At 44.0% G+C, this 21,988-nt stretch overlaps 1 protein-coding gene across 4 annotated transcripts in view; it reads left to right on the forward strand.

The window, feature by feature from the left end:
* Positions 1-21,988, forward strand: part of GAB2 (GRB2 associated binding protein 2) — a 174,618-nt gene that overhangs the window by 148,446 nt on the left and 4,184 nt on the right. For all 4 annotated transcript variants that reach the window (XM_068556805.1, XM_068556806.1, XM_068556807.1 and 1 more), the window contains 6 exons: positions 14,850-15,442; positions 16,247-16,341; positions 17,450-17,714; positions 19,033-19,123; positions 19,408-19,510; positions 21,098-21,223. In XM_068556805.1, the coding sequence (XP_068412906.1) occupies positions 14,850-15,442; positions 16,247-16,341; positions 17,450-17,714; positions 19,033-19,123; positions 19,408-19,510; positions 21,098-21,223 (1,273 nt within the window). The remainder of the gene's footprint in view (positions 1-14,849; positions 15,443-16,246; positions 16,342-17,449; positions 17,715-19,032; positions 19,124-19,407; positions 19,511-21,097; positions 21,224-21,988) is intronic.

The following is a 21,988-nucleotide window of genomic DNA, read 5'->3' on the forward strand; positions in this document are numbered from 1 at the left end:
TAATTTGTGTTATGAAAACTAAGGCAATTAGAGAACTGGCTGTATTAATAAATCATGTCACAGAGTATTTTCATGCATAATCTCACTTAAACCAGTTAAACACACTGAGAGATCGCCAGGGTAGATCATTTATCTCCATTTCATGGATGAAGAAACTGAGACTCACAACTAATAAATGACAGAGATAGGACTAGAACCCAGGTTTCTCCTTTCTGGTCCTGTATTCTTTTCTCTACACTGTGCTGTTCTGGTTATGGTTTTCTGAGTCATTTTCATGCAACAGAACCTCCCAACACTCAATTCTAAGTCTGCCTGAAAAACCCATTTTCCTGAAGCAGCGTTGATTCATTTGTGAACTTTCACTAGTTCAGGCGACTTCCATCAACATACACATGAAGGGCTGAGTTCTAAAAAGGTAGAATGAATTAACCAAGATCACTGAACTACTTAGTACCTGATTCTCCTGAACCACAGACCAGAGACAGTATAGTAGAATGAAAAGTATTTTACAGAGTGAAAAGTATTTTGCAGTCAGTCAGTTATGGGTTCAAATTCAGGTTTGCCCACCTCTTTGTGACCTTGGACCACATATTGAGCCTTTTTGACCTTCAATTTCCTTATCTGCAGAGTGGGAATAATTAATTCAAAGGCTTACTTAACGAGCATAAAATGGCAAAATATACCTAAGGTAGCCAGGAGGTAGGAGGTGCTCAGGCCATATTGCCAGATGCTCTCCTGTGCCGCCTCCCCTTCTACTACATGTAGGATTGCCTGGCAGTAGAGAATGCGAGGTCTTACAGTCATAATTCTAGTGAAAGACAGAGCACTTTATATTAGTGCCTCTCGAACATTAATGTGCATATGAAATACCTGAGGATCTTGCTGAAATGCTGATTCTGATTCACTGGGCCTGGGGTGGGTCCTGAGATCCTGCCTTTCTGCAAAACTGCAGATGATGTCAGTGCAGACTGCAGATCATACTTTAAGTGGAAGGCTTTATATAGTATTAACAACTGCCACCACCTCCAGTCCCATGATACTGCTAAAGCAACAGTGAACACATATATAAATGTCTCTGCTTAAATTAGCAGCTGGGGCCCACTCTCTGTACCCTCACCTCCTCTGTAAAACCTCTTTTAAATCTTCCTAGCTGGAATTCATTTTTCTCTGAATTCCCATAGCGGTTTTTGATGATCTTTCTCACAGCATTTGGAACTTTCTACCTCATAATATGGATTTTTATATTAATATGTTACTGTCCTTTGGGACAGGACCCAGGGCACATAGTAGGTGCATAATAAATATTTGAACAAATCTGTGTTATGGAGGTAACATAATAGATGAGACAGAATTTATCTACAGTTGGGGAAGCAGCTTAATTGTGGGGCCTTGATCACGTTGTGCTTTTCTCTGTGTCTTTGTTTTTACTTGTGTGGGTGTGGGAGCGAGAGGGTGATGAGCAGGATCTCAGGGAGATTTTAAAAAATAGTAAGTTCAAACAGTGTTTCTAGAATTCCAAGCAGGAAAGGAGGGCGGGAAGGAAGTTTTCTTCAGTCTAGAAGGATTATGTAGTTCCTGGTAATGGTGGAGTAGCATGCATGATACTAAACATACTGTAACAGTTATAAACTCTGGACAAAACATTTTAAAATCCTGTTCAAAGGCACTGAAGAGCAATCAAAAAGCAGGACTGATTTGACTCTTAAAACAAGGGACTGGGCTTCCCTGGTGGCGCAGTGGTTGAGAATCTGCCTGCCAATGCAGGGGACACGGGTTCGAGCCCTGGTCTGGGAAGATCCCACATGCCGCGGAGCAACTAGGCCCGTGAGCCACAACTACTGAGCCTGCGCATCTGGAGCCTGTGCTCCGCAACAAGAGAGGCTGCGATAATGAGAGGCCCGCGCACCGCGATGAAGAGTGGCCCCCGCTTGCCGCAACTGGAGAAAGCCCTCGCACAGAAACGAAGACCCAACACAGCCATAAATAAATAAATAAATAAATAAACCCAAAAAGTTAAACAAAACAAAACAAGGGACCAAAAACACAACAAAAAAAAGGGACCCACGTTTAGCGAGATTGAATTTACATGGCTTTTCCTATGAAGGAAATTTCTATAACATATCATCCCAAATATTCAGTATACAATGAGAAATTGCTGGACATCTGAAGAAACTGTAAAAGTTGACCTATAGTCCTAGAGAACTCAGGTCATAGAAACAAGTTAAAATTAACCCAGTTTTTGGAGCTAGCATACAAAGACTTTAAAATAGTTGTGTTACTTGCTTTAATCTATGGTGAGAAGAGGGGGTGGATAATGAGTAAAGAGATGGTGAAATTTAGGAAAGAGATAGAAACTTTGAAAAAGAACTTAGGAGTTCCAGTTCTGCTATGGTGGCAGAAGCCACCACAGGCTTCTATCCCTCCCACTAATTACAGATAAAAACTCTGGACAAAATATAATTACCCAAAGACTCTGTAAAGTAAAAGAAAGGAAGCAGATTATGGAGGGGAGCAAAACTTGGAGATGTGAGTACACAGGTAAATTTTCTGTCTCTGGTGGATTTGTCCTGAGAGTGGGCTCCATCACAAAGCAGCACAGTGGGGCACACTGCTGAAACTCTAATAGAAACCTCATCTTTCTGGTTAGAGGAACCAGAAAATGAGCCCTTTGGGGACTGGAAAGGAGTGGAGTATCCCAGTGTGGAGGGAGCTAGTGAAGGGATTTCCTAATTCTGGGTATAAACCCACACAAGTCTCAGGCTCACCTTGAGCTACCCATGTGTGGGACAGACTCAAATCAGCATAACAAGAGCTTTGTGAACTAAACTGAGATTTTCACTACCACACACAGAGGAGAAACAGAAGTTACAGGTTGAACCTGACCATATTAATTGCCTGCAAAAACAAAAACAACATTCTGCAGAGGATGATAAAAGAACCCAGAGTCTACACAACATAGTATCACAACATTCAGAATATAATCCAAAATTTCTCAGCCTACAGAGAGCCAGCAAACTAATTCTCATGGGAGAGCACAGATGCCAACCCCAATATACCAAATGTTGAAACTACTACACACAGATTTAAAAGCCCATTTTATAACAGTATTCCATATGATAAAGGAAAACACACTTGAAATTAATGGAAAGAAAAAGAAACTCTTTTCAACCCAGAAGTCTATATTCTGCAAAAGTATTCCTTCAGGAATGAAAACAAAATTAAGACACTCTCAGATGAAAGGGAAATAAGAGAATTTCCAAGAGATCTGATTTAAAGAAATAATAAGACTAAAGCAAAGAAGTACCAGAAGGAAACTAAGATCAGGAGCGAAGAAAGAGCAGCAGAAATAGTAAATATCTGCTTAATTATAAAAGACTATTTTTTCCCTCGTAGGTTTAAAATATGTATGAGTGCTGAAAGCAAATATTAAACATTATCTAGTGGGGTTTTTATCTGTTTTTATTTCTCTTCAACCTGAAGAGCTTCCTTTACCATTTCTTGCCATGTGAGTCCCTGGTAACAGATTTTCCCAGCTTTCATTTATGTGGAAATACCTTTATTTCACCTTTATTTTTTAGAGATATTTTTGCTGGGTATAAAATTCTGGAATGATGGTTTTATTTTGGCATTCTAAAGGATGCCATTCTATAGTCTTCTGACCTTCATTGTTTCTGATGAGAGGTCAGCTGTTCTTTTTATTCTTATTCTCCTGTATGTAATGTATCTTTCTTCCTCTGAATGATTTTTTTTCTCTTTTTAAAAAAAAAAAATTGTGGTAAAATACACATAATGTAAAATGTACCATCTTAACCATTTTTAAGTGTACAGTTCAGTAGTATTAAGTGCTTTCACGTTGTTATGCAACCAATCTCTAGAACTCTTTTCATCTCTCAAAATTTAAACTCTCCACTCTTAAACAACTCCTGATTTCACCTTCCCCCTAGCCCCTGACAACCTCCATTCTACTTATCTGTATGAATTTGACTTCTCTAGGTAACTCATTTAAGTGGAATCATACAGTAGTTGTCTTTTTATGCAGTCCTCAAGGTTCATCTGCATTGTGGCATGTGTCAGGATTTTCTTCCTTTTTAAGGCTGAATAAATATTTCATTACATGTATATTCCACATTTTGTTTATCTGTTCATCCATTGTTAGACCCTTGGGTTACTTCCACCTTTTGGCTATTGTGAATAACGCTGCTGTGAACATGGGTTTATAAATACTCTGCAGGACTCTGCTTTCAGTTATTTGAGGTATATACCCAGAAGTAGAATTGCTGGGTCATATGGTAATTCTATTGTCACTTTTTGAGGAATTGCCATACTGTTTTCCATAGTGATTACACCACTTTACAACAGTGCACAAGGGTTCTAGTTTCTCCACCTTCTTGCCAACACTTGTTATTTTCTGGTCTCTTGATAGTAGCCATCCTAATGGGTGTGAGGTAGCATCTCATTGTAGTTTTCATTTGCATTTCCCTAATGATCAGTGATATTCAGCATCTTTTCAGGTATTTGTTGCCAATTGGTATATCATTTTTGGAGAAATGTCTACTCAGGTCCTTTGCCCATTTATTATCAGATTCTTTTGTTATTGTTGAGTTGTAAAAGTTCTTTATATATTGTGGACATTAACCCCTTATGAGATACATGATTTGCAAATATTTCCCCCATTCTAAAGACTGCCTTTTCACTCTGTTGATTGTGTCCTTTGATGCACAGAAATGGTTTTAATTTTGATGTAATCCAATTGATCTCTTTTTACTTTTGTCACCTGTGTTTTTTATTTCGTACATAAGAAATCATGGCCAAATCCAATTTCAAGAAGATTTTCCCCTGTTGTCTTCTAAGAGTTTTATTGTTTTAGCTCTTACATTTAGGTCGTTGATCCATTTTGCATTAAGTTTTGCATAAAGTTTTGCATACGGTACAAGGTAAAGATCCAACTTCATTTTTCTGCATGTGTGTATCTGATTTTCCCAAAACTGTTTGTTGAAAAGACTGTACTTTGCTGTGGGAAAGATCTTTCCCATGGTCTTAGCATCTTTATTGAAAATCATTGAGGGTTTATTTCTGGGCTCTGTATTCTGTTCCCTTTGTCTATATGTCCATCTTTATGCCAGTACCACACTGCTTTAGTTACTGTAGGTTTGTAATAAGTTTTGAAATCAGAAAGTGTGAGACCTTTAACTTTTTTCTTCTTTTTCAAGATTGTTTTGGCTATTTGGGCCTCTGACTGATTTAAGTTTTTTTTCTTTATCTTTTTTCAGCAGTTTGACTGTGATATTCCTAATGTGTGTTTTTCTTTATATTTACTATGTTTGGGGTTCACTTGCCTGTCTGATTCTGTGTGTTGATACTTTTGATCCAGTCCAGCAAAATTTCTATGTGTATTTCTTCTGCCCCATTTTGTCTTTCCTTTCCTTTGAGGCTCATATGAAACTTCAGTTACTCATATGTTAGACCACTTGAAACTTACCTACATGTCACCGATACTATTCTTTTTTTTTTCTATCTTTTTTCCTTTCTGTGCTCAGTTTAGATAGTTTTTCTAATTTATTTTTCAATTCTAGGATTTCCCCCCACCCTTTTTTTAATAATTTTTGAAGGGTAATAGAAGTACAGTCAATGCCATATATATAAAATGTCCTCATGCCCCTTTGTAATGCGTCCTTCCTTCTACCATATTCCTCAGAAACCACTGACAGTCTTTCTGTCACTACATTAGTTTTCATTTTTTGGAATTTTACTTGAATGGAATCATAGAGTATCACTATTTTTTCTGACTTCTTTCAATCAGCATAATGCTTTTGGTATTCATTCATGTTGTTGCATGCATCATTAGTTTTTCCTGTTTATTGCTGAGTAGTAATTCAATGTATCTTTATATCACAACTTACTTATCCAGTCACATGTTGATGGGCAGTTGGGTCGTTTCCAGTTTTGGCTATTACAAATTAAGATGCATTTGTACATAAACAGTCACTAACAAATCTTGTATGGACATTTGTTTCATTTCTCTTGGGTAAATACCTAGAGAGCTAGGTCGTTTACTGGTTAATTCTGTCAAATATTCAAACAAAATAGTACAAATATTACCCAAATTCTTTTTAGGAAACATAAGAGGAAGGAATCCTTTTGCAACTCATTTTTATATAACCAACATAACTCTACTAGCAAAACCAGACAAAGATTATGAGAAAGAGAATTACAAAGCATTATTCCCTGTGATGATAGATGCAGAAATTCTTTTTTTTACAAAAAAGTATTAGAAAACAAATCCAACAAAAACAACAAAATATATATATATATATATTTAAAATGTGTGTGTGTATTTTAGGGATAATATATATTAGGGAATATATATGTTTGTATACATCATTAGGGATAAGACACCATGACAAAGTAATGTTCATCCCAGGAATACAAGGTTGGTTTGACGTTCAAAAACCAACCAATATAATTCATCACATTAAGATAAATAAAGGAGAAAAATCATATAATCATCACCTCAATAGATGCTAAGAAAGTATTTGACAAAACTTAATACCTCTTCATAAAAAATATTTCTTAGCAAACTGTGAATAGAGGAGAACTTTCTCAAACTAATAACAGACTTCAAAGGATAACCTACAGCTAATATCATACCTAATGGAGAAGTAGTAAACATATTCCCCTAATATTGGAGACAAGGAGAGAATACCTGCTCTCACCACTTCTATTCACCATTGTACTAGAAATCCTAGCCAGTTCAATAAGGGAACAAGAAAAATATAAAAGGCACAAATATCAGAAAGGAAGATGTAACACTGTCTCTATTTGCAGGTAACATGATTGTTTATATAAAAAATTCTGAAGAATATAGAAAATACTAGAATTAATAAGTGAATTTATCAAGGTCACAGGATAAAAGTTTATTATACAAAAATTAATTTTTACATACTAGCCTCGAAAAATTGGGAAAATGAACTTTAAAAAATTCTCTATATAATGATACCCCCAAAATGGACTAGTTAGTAATAAATTTAACAAAAGACATGCAAGATCTCTTCACTGAAATCACTATCTAACATTGCTGAGGTAAATTAAAGACCTAAATATGGAGAGTGATAATATACTACAGTTATGAATTGGAAGACCCAATATTATTAAAATGGCAATTCTTCCCAAATTAATCTGTAGATTCAATGCAATCCAAATAGAAATCACAACTAGCTTTTTCATAGAAATTGATAAGTCAATTCTAAAATTTACATGAAAATGCAAAATATGCCAAAATGTGAATAGCCAGAGAGAGTGGCATGGACATATATACACTACCAAATGTAAAATAGATAGCTAGTGAGAAGCAGCCATATAACACAGGGAGATCAGCTCAGTGCTTTGTGACCACCTAGAGGGATGGGATAGGGAGGATGGGAGGGAGACGCAAGAGGGAGGAGATATGGGGATGTATGTATACGTATAGCTGATTCGCTTTGTTATAAAGCAGAAACTAACACACCATTGTAAAGCAATTATACTCCAATAAAGATGTTTTAAAAAATGTGAATAGCCAAAGAGATCTAAAAAAAAAAGTTAGAGGGCTTATACTACCTGATTTCAAGACTTTCTGTCAAACTGCGGTTAGACAAGGCAGTGTTGTATTGATGAAAGGGTAAGCATACAAATCACTAGAACAGATTAGTGAATCTAGGGGGTAGAATGAAAAAATATATGTATGATTTTGACAAAGGTGCCAATAGGGAAATGAAAGTCTTTTCAACAAATGGATATCCATATAAGAATTTTTTTAATTTTTATTTTATATTGGAGTATAATTGATTAACAATGTGTTAGTTTCAGGTGTACAGCAAAGTGATTCTGTTATACATATACATGTATTTATTCTTTTTCAAGTTATTTTCCCATTTTAGGTTATTACAGAATATTGATCAGAGTTTCCCTGTGTTATACAGTAGGTCCTGGCTGGTTATTTTAAATATAGAGTGTGTACCTGTCAGTCCCAAACTCCCAGTCTGTCCTTCCCCCCAACCCTTCCCCACCGGTGACCATAAGTTCATTGTCTAAGCCTGTGAGTCTGTTTCTGTTTCATAAATAAGTTCATTTGTATCATTTTTTTTTTAGATTACACATATAAGCGATATCATATGATACTTTTCTTTCTCTGTCTGAGTTACTGCACTCAGCATGACAATCTCTAGGTCCATCCATGTTACTGCAAATGGCATTATTTCATTCTTTTTAATGGCTGAGTAATATTCCATTGTGTATATGCACTACATCTTCTTTATCCATTCATCTGTCAATGGACATTTAGGTTACTTCAGTGTCTTGGCTATTGTAAACAGTGCTGCAGTGAACATTGGGCTGCATGCAATATCTTTTTTGATCCATCTCCCAGAGTAATGGAAATAAAAATAAAAAACAAATGGGACCTAATTAAACTCAAAAGCTTTTGCACAGCAAAGGGAACCATAAACAAAACATAGGAATTTTTTTAAAAACCTTTACTTCATATCACACTACTCAAAAGTTAACTCAAAAGTATCAGAGACCTAAATGTAAAGTCTAATACTGTGAAACTTACAGAAGAAAACATCTCTGATCTTGGGGTAAACAAAGATTTTTATGTAGGATTTAAAAAGCAGGAATCATAAAAGAAAAAAAATGATAAAGTAGTTTTTATCAAAGTTAAAACTTTTGCTCTTCAAAAGATCCCATTAAGAAAACAAAATGGCAAGTCACCAAATGTGAGAAAATATTCAAAACACATATCTGACAAAGAATTTATTTGTAGAATGTATAAAGAGCTATTACAAGTCAGTAAGAAGACAAGCAACCAATTTTTTTTTTTAATGGGCAAAAGATTTGAACAGACGTTTCACACACACACAAAAATAGATATAAGAATGACCAATAAGCTCATGAAAAGATGCTGAAACATCAGGGAAATGCAAATTAAAACCTCAGTGAGGTTTTGCTTCGTCTCCCCTGGAATGGCTAAAACAAAAAAGACTAGCAATGCCAAGTGCTGGCAAAGTATGTGGATGGGCTTTATCCATGCACTGCTTCTGACATTCACGTTACACACTAGGTACTCTGGAAAAAGGAATAATGCTTTACAGTTTACAAAGCACTTTTATGTTAGTTACCTCATTTGATCTCCAAAATAATCTTACAGGGTTACTTTTGAGTAGGGACTTTGAGAGAGAACCAGCTCATTCATCTCTGCCTAGCATAGACATAGATATGCCTGATTATTGTAGTGAAATAGTATTTACTGAGGCCAATATAGTTACAACAAATGAAACATCTTAGAGATAAAACCATGACTTTTTTTATTATTACTCTTACTATACTACTAGCCACTAATATTTCTTCAAGTACCAGATAGTATGTATTCTGGTTAAAATGACTTCAGTCCTCAAACTCCAGCTCTTCCACTGAGCTAAAATAAGTAATAATTCAGAATAGTAACTATTGCCAACGGAAGGAGTTTTGAATGACACTGTCAAGACAAGCAGAATCTTTTTTGTTTTTGAAAACAAATTCGTTTCACTAGATTTATTTTTGCCCTCTAGCATTTGGGGCCTCATTCTAGATTCTAGCCAATCTCTGTCTTCTTATTTCAAGGAGGCTGTTAAACCTGTAACATGTGATGTGTTGTGGTGTGTGGTGGGTCACATTCCCTGGAAAGCCGTAATTCTGGTGAGGGTTGAGGGAAGTGAAATTTCAAGTAATGAAATTCCAGAATGAAAGCATCACTGACCCTGCAGCACTATTCTACAGAAAGATAGAGGGTAAAAAGTAAAATCAGAAATGTCAGTGGAGAACTTACCTGTGATTAATCATTTCTACAGCTCATTCTCCCAGTGGCTTTGATTGACCAAAGGCAGAATATACAGCTTTTACCTTCATTTAATTTCACATATACAGCTTTTCTCTGTAACCACAGAGAGAAGGCAGGCTCAATATTGCAGCCAGAAGAGTTTGAGATACAAAGATCACCTCACCTCTTAGAGATTGTGGGACAGAATTTCCTGAGTTTTCTTCCCTCACAGGAAGGATCCATTTGGAATGAGTCAGATACAGAAGGATGGTCCAAATGACCTCTTAGGATTGCCAGTGACAGGTACAGAACTCTAAATGGTGGCTAATTTACTTACAAGCATTCGATTATACTCTAATTTTAAAAAATAGCAGAAAAAAAAATTAAACTGGCCCTTTATTGTTATGAGGTAGTTGGCATCTTGTAGAGTGGAAGGAGTGAAATTGTGGTGTAGTATGTTACATAACATGAGAAAATGTACAAATGAACAAGTGCAAAATAAAGTGGCTGGGAAAAACTAGGACAGCATTCCTAACAGCCAAGAGAGAGGTTTGGGTTGATATTAAAACCAAAGCATGTACAAGAGGTGGTGTGATAACCCCATCCACCTGGGGCTCTGGGAGCAGGTGGGAGCCAGGAATGGAAAGGAAAAGCTGCTGGGCTTGGGGGAGCATTTTCTCCCAAACTTCTCTCTGCTCCCAGGGAGCTCCCCTATACACTTGTGTTCGAGTATCTTCTGGCACCATGTCTGCCATTTATTGTTTTTCTCACCGGATGTGTGAGGGTAATACCTGTCTCTCAGAACTGTCAGGAGGATTAAAAGCTACATCACATGTGATGTGCCTGGCACAGTACTGTGCTCATTTTATGAGGCTTCTGTCAGCCCAGAGCCCTGGAAGAGAAAGCTTTCTCCAAATCCACTGCTTCCAGGAATCTGTCCCAGAAAGCAACTCAGCACATCATGGTGGCACAGGCCTCAGTAAAGGTCTACATGAAAGCAGCAAAGGCCGCAGGACTTCTAAGTGCTCAGAATTCCCCCTCTTGATTCTTGTCCAAAGGGAGCGCCCTGTAGCCATGTGGGTTTTGGGCAGGGAGTCCAGGGACCTGGGTGCTGGAACCAGTTCTGCTACCATCCAAATGTATACCTTTGGGCAAGTTTGCTTCCCTTGTTCAACTCCTTTCACCTGATTCTTCAAGTAATGGTCAGTGCCCCTCAGCATGCATCGATATCATCTACCACATGCCAGGAACTATGCCAGGGGACAGGATATGGTGCCCTGCCTTCTAGAAGCACAGGGTCAGGTAGAAGTGGAAAGACACAGACCCAAATAAATTTCACACCAGATGAGTGTTGTGATGGAAGCAGGGTGCTGTGGGAGCAAAGGAGGAGTGGTGAGTAAAGTGACAAGGAGACTTAGAGGACCTAAAACACCATTATGAAGGAAAAAGCTTCTTTGGCACTTTGTGTAAGATTTTGATGCATCAGGGAAACATTCCAGAGAAAGGTAAATTATGCGAGCCCAGGGCTGGAGCTCAGGGAGGGTGTTTAGGGATGAGCGAGTAGTTCTGTGACTGGAGAGGAGATGCCACGACAGCGGGAGGTTGGGACATGAGCTCATGTGTTCTGAAGAGGAGGGGTTTCAATCTGCTGCTCCAGAGGGTTCAGGCCAAGCTCAGGAAAGGGCACGGCAGCACCAACGCTTTTCTTTATTTGTTTGTTTATTTATACATTCATTTGCTTGTTCATTCAACAAACATTTATTCACTATTTACTATGTGACAAGCACTGATCCCGGTGCAGATGAGAGAAATGAATAAGACACAGTTTCTTCTTTCCTCAAGGAAATCACAGTCTGATGGAGGAGATAAGTAACAATGGTACGTAACACAGATAACAATTGATGCCTGCTCCAAGAACAGAGTTGAGCAAGTGATTGCCTGTTCTGGGAGGTAGAGGATGTAAGAAACAGCTTCAGAAGATGTGCCATTTGAGCTGAGTATGAGCTTGCCAGACTGGAGTAAGAGGCCTTCCAGACAGAACAAACAACACAACAAGGCACGGAGGCCTGACTGCCTGGGGCATACAGGAACACCTGGGCAGTTGACTGAGTAGACCCTAGAGTGGGAAGGGGAACTGGGGAGGAGAGATTGGAGAGGTGAGTTGGTGTTGGAATATGACTCGGTCCTAAAGGCATTGAGGCAGTTTTGAAAATGGTTAAGCTGGGAAATTAGGAAAGTAAATGTGAGCGGGATAAAGAGGATCAGAGAGGTCCTAGGCTGATGGTAGGGAGACGGGTTATTACCCCTTTCGTTATTGCAGAAGAAAATCAGGAGGACCTGAATTGGGGTGGATTCAATAGGACCTGATGTGATTATTGAGTGAGAAATCCTAAGGTAACTCCAGGTTTCAGCTTGAGTGGCTGGTGCCTTTCCCAAACTGGAGAGTCAGGAGGAAGATGATGAGTTCACTCTTGCATATGTTTAAGGTGACTGCAGTATACCTGCAATGCTCTCCCCACCCCTACACCACCTTAAAATCTTTCAAAGACTCCCACTTTCATCAGCCCAGGCCTGGCCCCTCCACGGTCATCTCTCAGCCCTGCCTCCTAAGGCACTTGCTCCAGCCTGAGCAGCTTGCGGTTCCTTGAACTTGCCAGATTGTGTTCTACTTCTGTGTGCCTCTAAGTGGAACACCTTTTCCCTTCTCTTGCCTTTTGCCAAGCCAGTTGCCAGAGTCAGTCAGAGGTGACATCTTTGGAGAAGCCTCCCCTGACATTCTGTACCACCACCACCAGGGAGGGTTGGTATAAATCTGTCAACAGCCACTTACTCACTGGCTTGATTATAAGATTTGTACGCAAAGGGACTTCCCTGGTGGTGCAATGGTTAAGGATCCGCCTGCCAATGCAGGGGACATGGGTTCGATCCCTGGTCCGGGAAGATCCCACATGCCATGGAGTAACTAAGCCTGTGCGCCACAACTACTGAGCCTGCGCTCTAGAGCCCGCAAGCCACAACTACTTCAGACTACGTGCCTAGAGCCCATGCTCCGCAACAAGAGAAGCCACCGCAATGAGAAGCCCACGCACCGCAACAAAGAGTAGCCCCCGCTCGCCACAACTAGAGAAAAGCCCACGCGCAGCAACGAAGACCCGATGCAGCCAAAAATAAATAAATAAATTTATTTTTTTTTAAAAAAGATTTGCATGCATGTCAACTCCTCTACCACTGTGCCCCCTCCCCCAGGGCAGGAGGCTTCTCTGTATCCATTGTGCCTGGCCCAGGTGGAAGGTAGGATATCAGTAAATGTTTTTCAAATGAACAAATCCAGATAGGGCATCCACCAGCATTGGAAATTCCAAAAGACAAAATGAAAGGCACCAAAGACAAACGGACAGATGTGAACAATGTGAACACCTTATGTCTACCATTGGCTCCCTGGTCCTCTGCTCCAGGCACTTTGTTATCTAAAGGCTAGGTGTTCAATGATCTAGGCCATGCCTGTCGGCTTGGTTATGCGTGTGGAATGAAATAGGAAGGGAGAGAGAAGGCAGAGGACCAGAGACGAGGGCCGCGGAAGGTTTGGGGACTGAAATGGAAGTCCTAGCCATCAAGGATGCAAGTTTACACAAGAGAGAGCTTGGCTGCCTAGACACCTGTTTCCCTTCCTCTTTCTAAGCTGATGGGCCTTATTTTCTATCACCATCTGGTGGCCACATCCACAAATAACAAGCTCCCCATGAGCTGAGAGAGCTTGTATAAGATGGAAGTTCCATGGATTGGCCTCGGTGGGTTAAGAGCTGCCCACCCCCCTTAGAGATAGCATGCAAATTTGTATGTATGCGAGACTTGCCTTATTCTGGTGAGAAGTGCCAAGAGCTTTTTATCAGATTCTTAAAGAGGAATATAGCCTCCAAAAAGCTGAGAATCACCACTAAATGATTGTTCTAGAATAGCGATTCCTTTATTTCCCCCAAATGGAATCCTTTGAAGAATCACACTGTACGAGAGAGAAAAGCAGACCTGAATCTCTACTTGCTCAGAACATCACCTTCTAATTTCCTAAGGCACCTACGCAGAACACAGAATCCAATTTGGAAAACATGCTAATACAGCCAAAGGGTTGTGGAGTTTCAGAACCAGATGGACCCTTAAGAGCTATTGAGACACACCAGGTCCTGCCTTGGGGAAGGAGCCTTGGTGAAGCCCACAGAGCATATCAGTGGCGGGAATGGAACCTGCACAAATCCCTTCGCGACCCCCCCCAGATCATTTTACTTTTTTAATCTTATTTCCCCAAAACATGAATTTTTAAAAAGTAATAATCAAAACCTTTTCTGTCCTGAATATAGTTCCCAAACAGGAAAATATTTTTCCTGTAGAATTTTAGTCTTCTGGAAAGAGATATTTTCCCCTCTGAATGCCTCTCAATGAACCATAATATATGATGGAAAGTAAATCTATGGCTTACATTTGAATAGTTCTGTATAACTTAGAACAATACATTAGCTGACTTGTTTTACAGTGGGAAAACTGAGACTCAGATAAAATGACTTGCTATTTTCTGATACCAACTTAAGGGTTCTTTGCGCTATCTCACAGCCTTTGTATACAAATGCGTATATTTTGTGGCACTTAAAACAGTAAACAAGTGTGTGGTATAACTAGCTTGTTGATATATATTTGGGGAGGTAAGACCAACCTCTGCTAATCACAGCCATTTGGGAGTAGGGGAAGGGATAAAGGCTAACACTGAACATATACTTACTAGATACACTAGAGTCCAATTTCTAAGCAACCTTCAAAGCATGATTTTAATCACCGTTTTTGCAGACGCATTTACTAAAGCTCAGAGAGAAAACGTGCCTTGCCCAGATAACCCTCAGGCCTGCCAGCCTCCTCAACCTGTGTGTTCCACACCACCTAGCTGCACAGGGCTTGAACAGGCCTGCTTGCCTCGCTGGTGGGCAGCCCTGGCCTCCTCTAACCCCTGCACCCCCTTCTTTCTGTCTCTTAGGAGCGCCAGCTTCTCTCAGGGCACCAGGGCCTCGTTTCTCATGAGGAGCGACACGGCCGTGCAAAAACTTGCCCAGGGCAACGGACACTGTGTCAACGGGGTCAGTGGTCAAGTCCATGGCTTCTATAGCCTCCCCAAGCCAAGCAGGCACAATACAGAATTCAGAGACAGTACCTACGACCTCCCCCGGAGCCTGGCCTCCCATGGCCACACCAAGGGCAGCCTCACAGGCTCTGAGACGGATAACGAGGACGTGTACACCTTCAAGATGCCCAGCAACACCCTGTGCCGTGAGTTTGGGGACCTCCTGGTGGATAATATGGATGTTCCGGCCACCCCGCTCTCAGCCTACCAGATCCCTAGGACGTTCACACTGGACAAGAACCACAACACCATGGCAGTCGCCGCTCCTGGGGACTCGGCCGTAGCCCCCCCGCCCCGGCCCCCCAAGCCAAGTCAGGCAGAAACACCTCGATGGGGCAGCCCTCAGCAGAGGCCTCCAGTCGGTGACAGCAGCAGATCGGCCTCTGCCGCTGCAACCATCCCCAGGCGCAATACCCTCCCAGCCATGGACAACAGCCGACTTCACCGAGGTCAGTGTGAGCCCTTGCTGAGGCCGGGGGGAAGGGCCGGTACCACAGGGGTTCTCAGTAGTGTGCTGGTTCTTGGTCATCCATGCCAAGGAGACTTAAGTCCCACCCAGGTCACTGATACTCACAGGTTTAGGCATCTTCTACCCAGACCTTTCCTAGTTTGTCCTCCAGCCCTGCAGGCTATTAGTGGACACCACAATGGCAAGAGTTTAGCAGACCCTGCCTGAGAGAAGTTACTGTTCTACTAAGGAGGTAGACGATTCTTGGTTAACCACAGTACAGCATATTATGGGTTTAGAGGTCCAAATCACAGTCTTTTATTCATTTATAAATCAAACCAAAGATTTCAAAAATAAATTTAGAAGACTAGTCCAAACTGGAGCCAAACCTATGTGGACCAACAGACTATTAAAATCAGATCTACAAAATATTTTCTAAGCCACATTTGAATCTCTGATTAAAGTCTGAACGTCTGTCTGAAGTATTAAATTCTGTTGTTGCTGATTTCCCACTGAGAGTATTCCAACTCTGCATATAACCTCCTCTGTTTGATGAAAAGGTAGAATAATATTAATTCCTTTCATTTTGCATCTTGCTAGCACTGGAGCTACATCCAGAAGCCTGGGAGGAATTTGTGAGCTGAGGAGTGGTATGATAGAAGCAATACCTTATCATTAGGGGTTGAGAGCAGTTATCTTCAGAGTCTCAGTGAGACTCTGAGCCACACTGGTGAGGGTGTGGGGAAGTGTCAGCGCAGGGATTGACTCTAGTGAGTGCACGTGGATCTTCCTTCCTTTGTCGTAGCTTCTTCCTGCGAGTCCTACGACTACCCCCAACGTGGTGGAGACAATGCGGGCCGGTCCACCGAGTCCACGAGTGATGCAGTCAGCGCTTTTCTGGTGAGTGGGGTTTAGCCAGGGGTCCTTAAGTCAGCTCGGGTGGATTAAAGGTCACACGCATGGAACTAAAAACACAGCCCAAAAGCGTGATGGCACCTCCCTCTTAGCAGCCTGCCTGGCTTCTTGTCTCAGTTCGGAACCCTGGGTTGAGTTTTTGGAAAGTAAGATGCAGGTGTCCTGATCTGGAAGAAATGTGTGTACTTAACGTGCACTAGCCGATAAGGCTCGTCACTGTGGGTAAGCAGGAAGGGTCCAGAATGCAGAGGACCCAGGCGCTGGGATGGGGGCTCTAAGGCAGCATCCTTACCGTGAGGTCTCACCTGGGGGAGGAGACTCCAGGCAGGGGTGGTGCTCAGAGTCAGGCTCAGTGGCAGAATTATGGTTTGAGTGCAGGATCCCAGGCTGCCCTGAGGAGGGGGCTGACGACAGTTCTCCAAGGTGTCAGGCCCAGCTAAGCTGACTAGGGCCTGGCTTCAGGCCCACTGGAAGGACTGTGAAATCAGGTAACTGAAGCAAAAGCAGCTTAGTTGTATGTCTGGAAAGACAAGGCAGGAGTTAAAGGAAGGCTGTGGCCAGGGTGGCTGCATTGTGCAGCCCTGTGGCAGCTCTGACTGCAGCCTGGCGGTCACACTGAAAGCTGGGCTGGGGAAGCACACCTGACCCAGACCTCAACTGCCAGGGCCGAGGCTTCTCTTAGGCTCCTTGCCCTGCCAGTGGCAGGTGCTGACCTGCCAGTGATGAGTCCGGACTTGAGGAAGAGGGAGGGTCCTGAACCAAAGCTCTGCTTGGTCAGGCATTCAGAATGCCTCGTGGATATTTTATACTAAAGATCTATCACAAGTTATAAGTAAGCTCCAAGGGATCATGGAAGCTAGAAGAGACCCACAGACCTCATTTCTTCCTGTCTCCTCCTCTACTTTCTTATTTGTTTTTCCCAGGGTCAGACCTCATTTCTTCCTGTCTCCTCTGCTTTCTTACTTGTTTGTCCCAGGGTCTGCCTTATAGCTTCACAGTACACCCAACTCAGTCTTTTCTTGCCTTGTGTACAAATTCTCGCCCCTTCTTGTTTCCTGTCACTAGTAACAGCAGTATTTCTTTTCACTCCTAGCCAGGGAAAACAGTTGTGGGCCGATCGGATAGCACCAATTCCGAAGACAACTACGTGCCCATGAATCCAGGCTCCTCCACCCTGCTGGCTTTGGAGCGAGCAGGTGATAATTCCCAGAGTGTCTACATCCCCATGAGCCCAGGGCCCCATCACTTTGACCCGCTTGGCTACCCCACCTCCGCCCTTCCTATGCACCGAGGCTCCAGCCGAGGGAGTGAGATCCAGCCACCCCCTGTCAACCGCAACCTCAAACCTGACCGGAAAGGTAAGTCCACTGTTTCCTCATTCCATCTCTGGGCAATGTTCAGGGACTGTTTGCATTCATTTAGGGATCAGGTGGATCCTAAACTTTTCTTGCAAGGAAGTGACAGCCTCTGGGGCCTGAACCAACCCAAACACACACACACATCCCAAATTCATCCCAGTGGTCTGGCACCCTAGGGACTGGCTCTTGAGGAGCCTTGAGGAGCAGGAAGAGTGCAGGAATCAGAAGGACAGGATGGATTGAGGTGCCCGCTCTGCCACCTGCTAACATGTGATTATAAACAAATCATTCTATGTCTCTGACCCTTATTTCTCATCTGTGAAATGGGAAGTGTAAAGCGTACCTCCCAGAGACATTGAAGGACATAGATAATATATCTAAAAGTGCTTCATAATGTATGAGATGTAATTCAAGGATGAGGTATTTGTATTAGCTCTGGGGCTGGGCAAGGTAGAACTGACAGAGCAGTCCATGAAAAGATACACTATGCTATAATAGAAAGGATTGAGCTTTCAAACCAGGTAGATGTGGGTTGGAATCCTTACCCAGCACTTCCTAGGTGTGTGACTTTGAGTAGATCATGTAAATTCTCTGAGCCTCAGTTTTCTTATCTGTGAAGTGGGGATAGTCATGCCTGCCTTCCGGGTTTGGTTAGAAGGAAAGCATCTAGGACATTGACTCTAGTGCATGGCAGGTGTTCAGTAAAGTTAGCTCTGTGCCCTCTGCATTTAGAGCAGGAAGAAGTGCTGCAGTTCAAGTGTCAGGTCTGCCTAGACCTCATTCTGCAGGCCTGGATCAGTGGCAGGGATTCAAAGGGAGAAGTAGAGTCACTGGACAGACATAAGCCCCCTTTGGGCTGGCCAACAGAGAATGCAGACCTCAGCATTTGGATTGAAGCCTTCAGGACCTTGTGACGTTCACCTTCCTCCACTGAAGGCTCCACAGTCCTGGTGGGCAGGGGGCAGTCAGGGTGGCCTTCTCTATGATGTTTCAAATATCATCTCTTGTTTTCATATGCAGTCACAAATCCAGGGAAAACAGTCTGTTGTCACACCCTGTGTCCCCACTTTAGGTTCTGAAAGTATGATTACCATAGGTACGGTGTGAAGAATACAAAATTTGGAATCTGAAGACATGACTTCAGGGCCTGTCAACATGGGCAGAGATTGTGTAACCTTGCTGAGAGCTTCAGTCTGCCCCTGAACAACTGGGATGAATAGGAATGATTCATAAATGCACTTGTGTGTCACGTGTAAGTGTTTGTATGTGTGGCATTATCATCATTGGCTGATGACTCGACTTTTTGTTCCTGCCGCAGCAAAGCCAACACCACTTGACCTGAGAAACAATACCGTCATCGATGAGCTCCCCTTCAAGTCACCCATCACCAAGTCTTGGTCCAGGGCCATGTAAGTGTCTATTTGTGGACACGGGAACTTGGAACAGGGCCATCAGGTTGGTGAATGGAATGGGTCACTAGGTTGTGTGCCAGGAAAGCTGCATCCTGCTGCTGATGGCTGTTGGTAGCTCAGGGCTTGGTTTTCTTCTTCTGTGAAGGGAGAAAAATTGTCCCTGCTCTGTTATCAGATCTTAGTCTGATAATGGAGGGCAGAGGTCTGTGGGGGTGTGAGGGCCAGGGCCCAGCGGGAGGCTGGATGTGCCCCAGGGTTTACTCCCTGTCTTCTCGCCACAGCCACTCCTTCAACCCGGGGTCCTCCCAGTACTGCCGCCCCATCTCCACACAGAGCATCACCAGCACGGACTCGGGGGACAGCGAAGAGAACTACGTCCCTATGGTGAGTCCTCTGGGGTCCCCTGGAACCCACCTCTCACTTCCCCACTTCCCAGCTTGCTAATTCACCCCGGCCTCAGGGCACCCACATTATTCGTGATTTAGTTTGCTGCTGCAAATCCGTCTTGAGCACATACGTGTCGAGCACTGTGGGGTCATCGTCAGAGGCAAGGAAGACGTGGTCCCTGCCCTCAAGGAGGCTGCTCTCTTAAGGGGCAGAGGAGGCCTGCCTCTCTCACGACTGTAACACAGGTGGCACGGTCGGTGTCCCTGGAGAGGTGGTGCCGCAGGGACGCACCCGCAGGATGGGCGATCACACCGGACTAGGGAAAGGGGAGGCGCCGCGGTGGAGGTGGCCGTGCAGACAGGAACACGGAGAATGATGGTCATTAACTCTGGGTGAAGGTGGAGTGGGCAGGCGGGGAGGTTAGACTGGAGTCAGATCATGAAGGACCCCAAATGCTGTCTTGGGAAGTCTGCACTTGTCCTGGGGCAGGAGGGAGCCCCAGAAGAGTTAGCAGGCCAAGTGGTTAGATGGTGTTTCAGAATAGTCATCAGGGGCCTGTAGAGAAGAACTAGGGTGGCCTTCATAATTAACTTCCTTGGTCTATCCTGTTAAAATCTTTCAAAACTAAAAGATCTCTTCATTTCCTTATCCCGTTGTTCCCATGACCATGAGGAGGTATGGGAGTGTAAGTGTCTGTTGAGTGTGTGTTACCCCACTCAGCGGTGGGGAAACACACGTGTGCATGACTCAGTGTGGTGAAGGCCCTCACAGAGGGAATAAACGCAGGGTTCTGCCCCCTGAGATTCCCAGTGCAAAGGGAGTAGCTGCCCAGCACCTGGTAGTTGCTGCATAAATAGAACAAATCTACCAATCAATAAAGCAGCCAAAAAAAGCAGAGCATAGGACTATTTATTGCATTTCTCATTAGAAGGCGTCTTCAGGAAAGTGCCAGACAAGTTGGTCTTGATGTCTGGATGAGACGGGACCGTGGAGCGTGTCCTCTGAGAGCTGCTGAGAGACTGGGGCTTTGTGCCGCCTGGGGACGAGGCCCCTCCGTTGAGACCCCCTGAGGCGCTGGGGCTGGAGGGACAGGCTGCTGGGTGTGACGACCCCACTCCGGGCCGTGGGTGGGAGCCCCAGAGAAGCAGATCTGGTGCAACAGAAACCTTTCCAGGGTCCAGTGCGTGAAGGACATGTGCTCCCTTCTTGGGGCCAGCAAGCGGGGGCTGGCCTGTCAGGGAGATCGCAGGTGAGACGCGGCCTGATGCCCCGGAAGGAGGCAGCGTGGCACAGCGGGGTAGTCATCCCTGCTCGCCGGCTGTGCAGCCATGGGCAAGTTCCTTTACTTCTCTGAACCAGAGTTTTATCTTTGTTTTAAAAAATGAGAACAGTAATAATACCTACATCACAGGATTGTTGTGAGGGTTTAGACAAGAACGTGAGAAGTCCCCGGCGCAGTGCAGGGTACAGAGTCGGCACTCACTGAGCTAGCTAGTTGCTCTTACTCCCAGAGGTGTTTTTTTCCCGGTGGTGGGTTAATCTGTTTCCTAAACTAACTAACGGTTTTTCCCTCCTTTGTGACAGCAAAACCCAGTGTCTGCATCTCCCATCCCCAGTGGCACCAACAGTCCGGCCCCTAAGAAGAGCACTGGCAGCGTGGATTATCTGGCCCTGGACTTCCAGCCAAGCTCCCCAAGCCCCCACCGCAAGGTGCCTGGGGCGGGCGGGCGGGTGGGTGGGCGTCAGTCCGGGCTTTGGAGGCCCTGGGGGAGGGGTGCCGGAGGCCAGCTGCCTTCAGCGCTGGCCAGCGACCCTCTGCTCCTGCGACTGGGCCGTGCTGTAGTCTGGGTCTCCGGGGGCTCACGTGCCCTCACTCTCAGCACACAGGTACCCTGAGCCCGTAGGACCACATCCGTCAGCCCACCCCCCCCCCTTGTCGTGCAGATGGGCAAACGAATGCACACGGAGACACGAGCTGCTCGAGGTCACGTGTGATCCACGACAGAGCCGAGACTCGGGGATCCTGTGTCCTGGTCCTGAGTTCTTCTTTGAGAACTCGCTGTGCAGGTGCAGCCTGCAGAAGGGCTTCCGGGCCTGGGAAAGGCCCCCCTCAGGAAGCACACTTAGCTGCCCAGTCCAGACAGCAGCCCCGGCACAGCGTCCCACACAGGGCGGCTGTGCGTGCTCACCGCGAGCCACACACAAAGCCTTGTGGCTGGTGCTTGTTGGCACCTGGCACAGTCCTTCCCCTGGACAAGTGGCCACAGGGAGGTGGGTGGAGGCGCAGGTGAAAGCCTGGAGCCATCCATCAGGCCAAGGAAGGGCCTGGGTCCCCCCAGGAGCTGGGACATCAGGACGGCAGGCAGGGGCTGTTGCACCAAACAGGAGGGATGGTGCAGTTTGGAGTTCAGGCCTTACAGGCCACTTTCAGAAAGAAAAGGCAGGTCAGAGAGGCAGGTAGAGCCCCACCTCCTC

This window comes from Eschrichtius robustus, chromosome 11 (genome assembly GCF_028021215.1).
Source record: "Eschrichtius robustus isolate mEscRob2 chromosome 11, mEscRob2.pri, whole genome shotgun sequence".
NCBI classification, from domain to species: Eukaryota; Metazoa; Chordata; class Mammalia; order Artiodactyla; family Eschrichtiidae; genus Eschrichtius; species Eschrichtius robustus.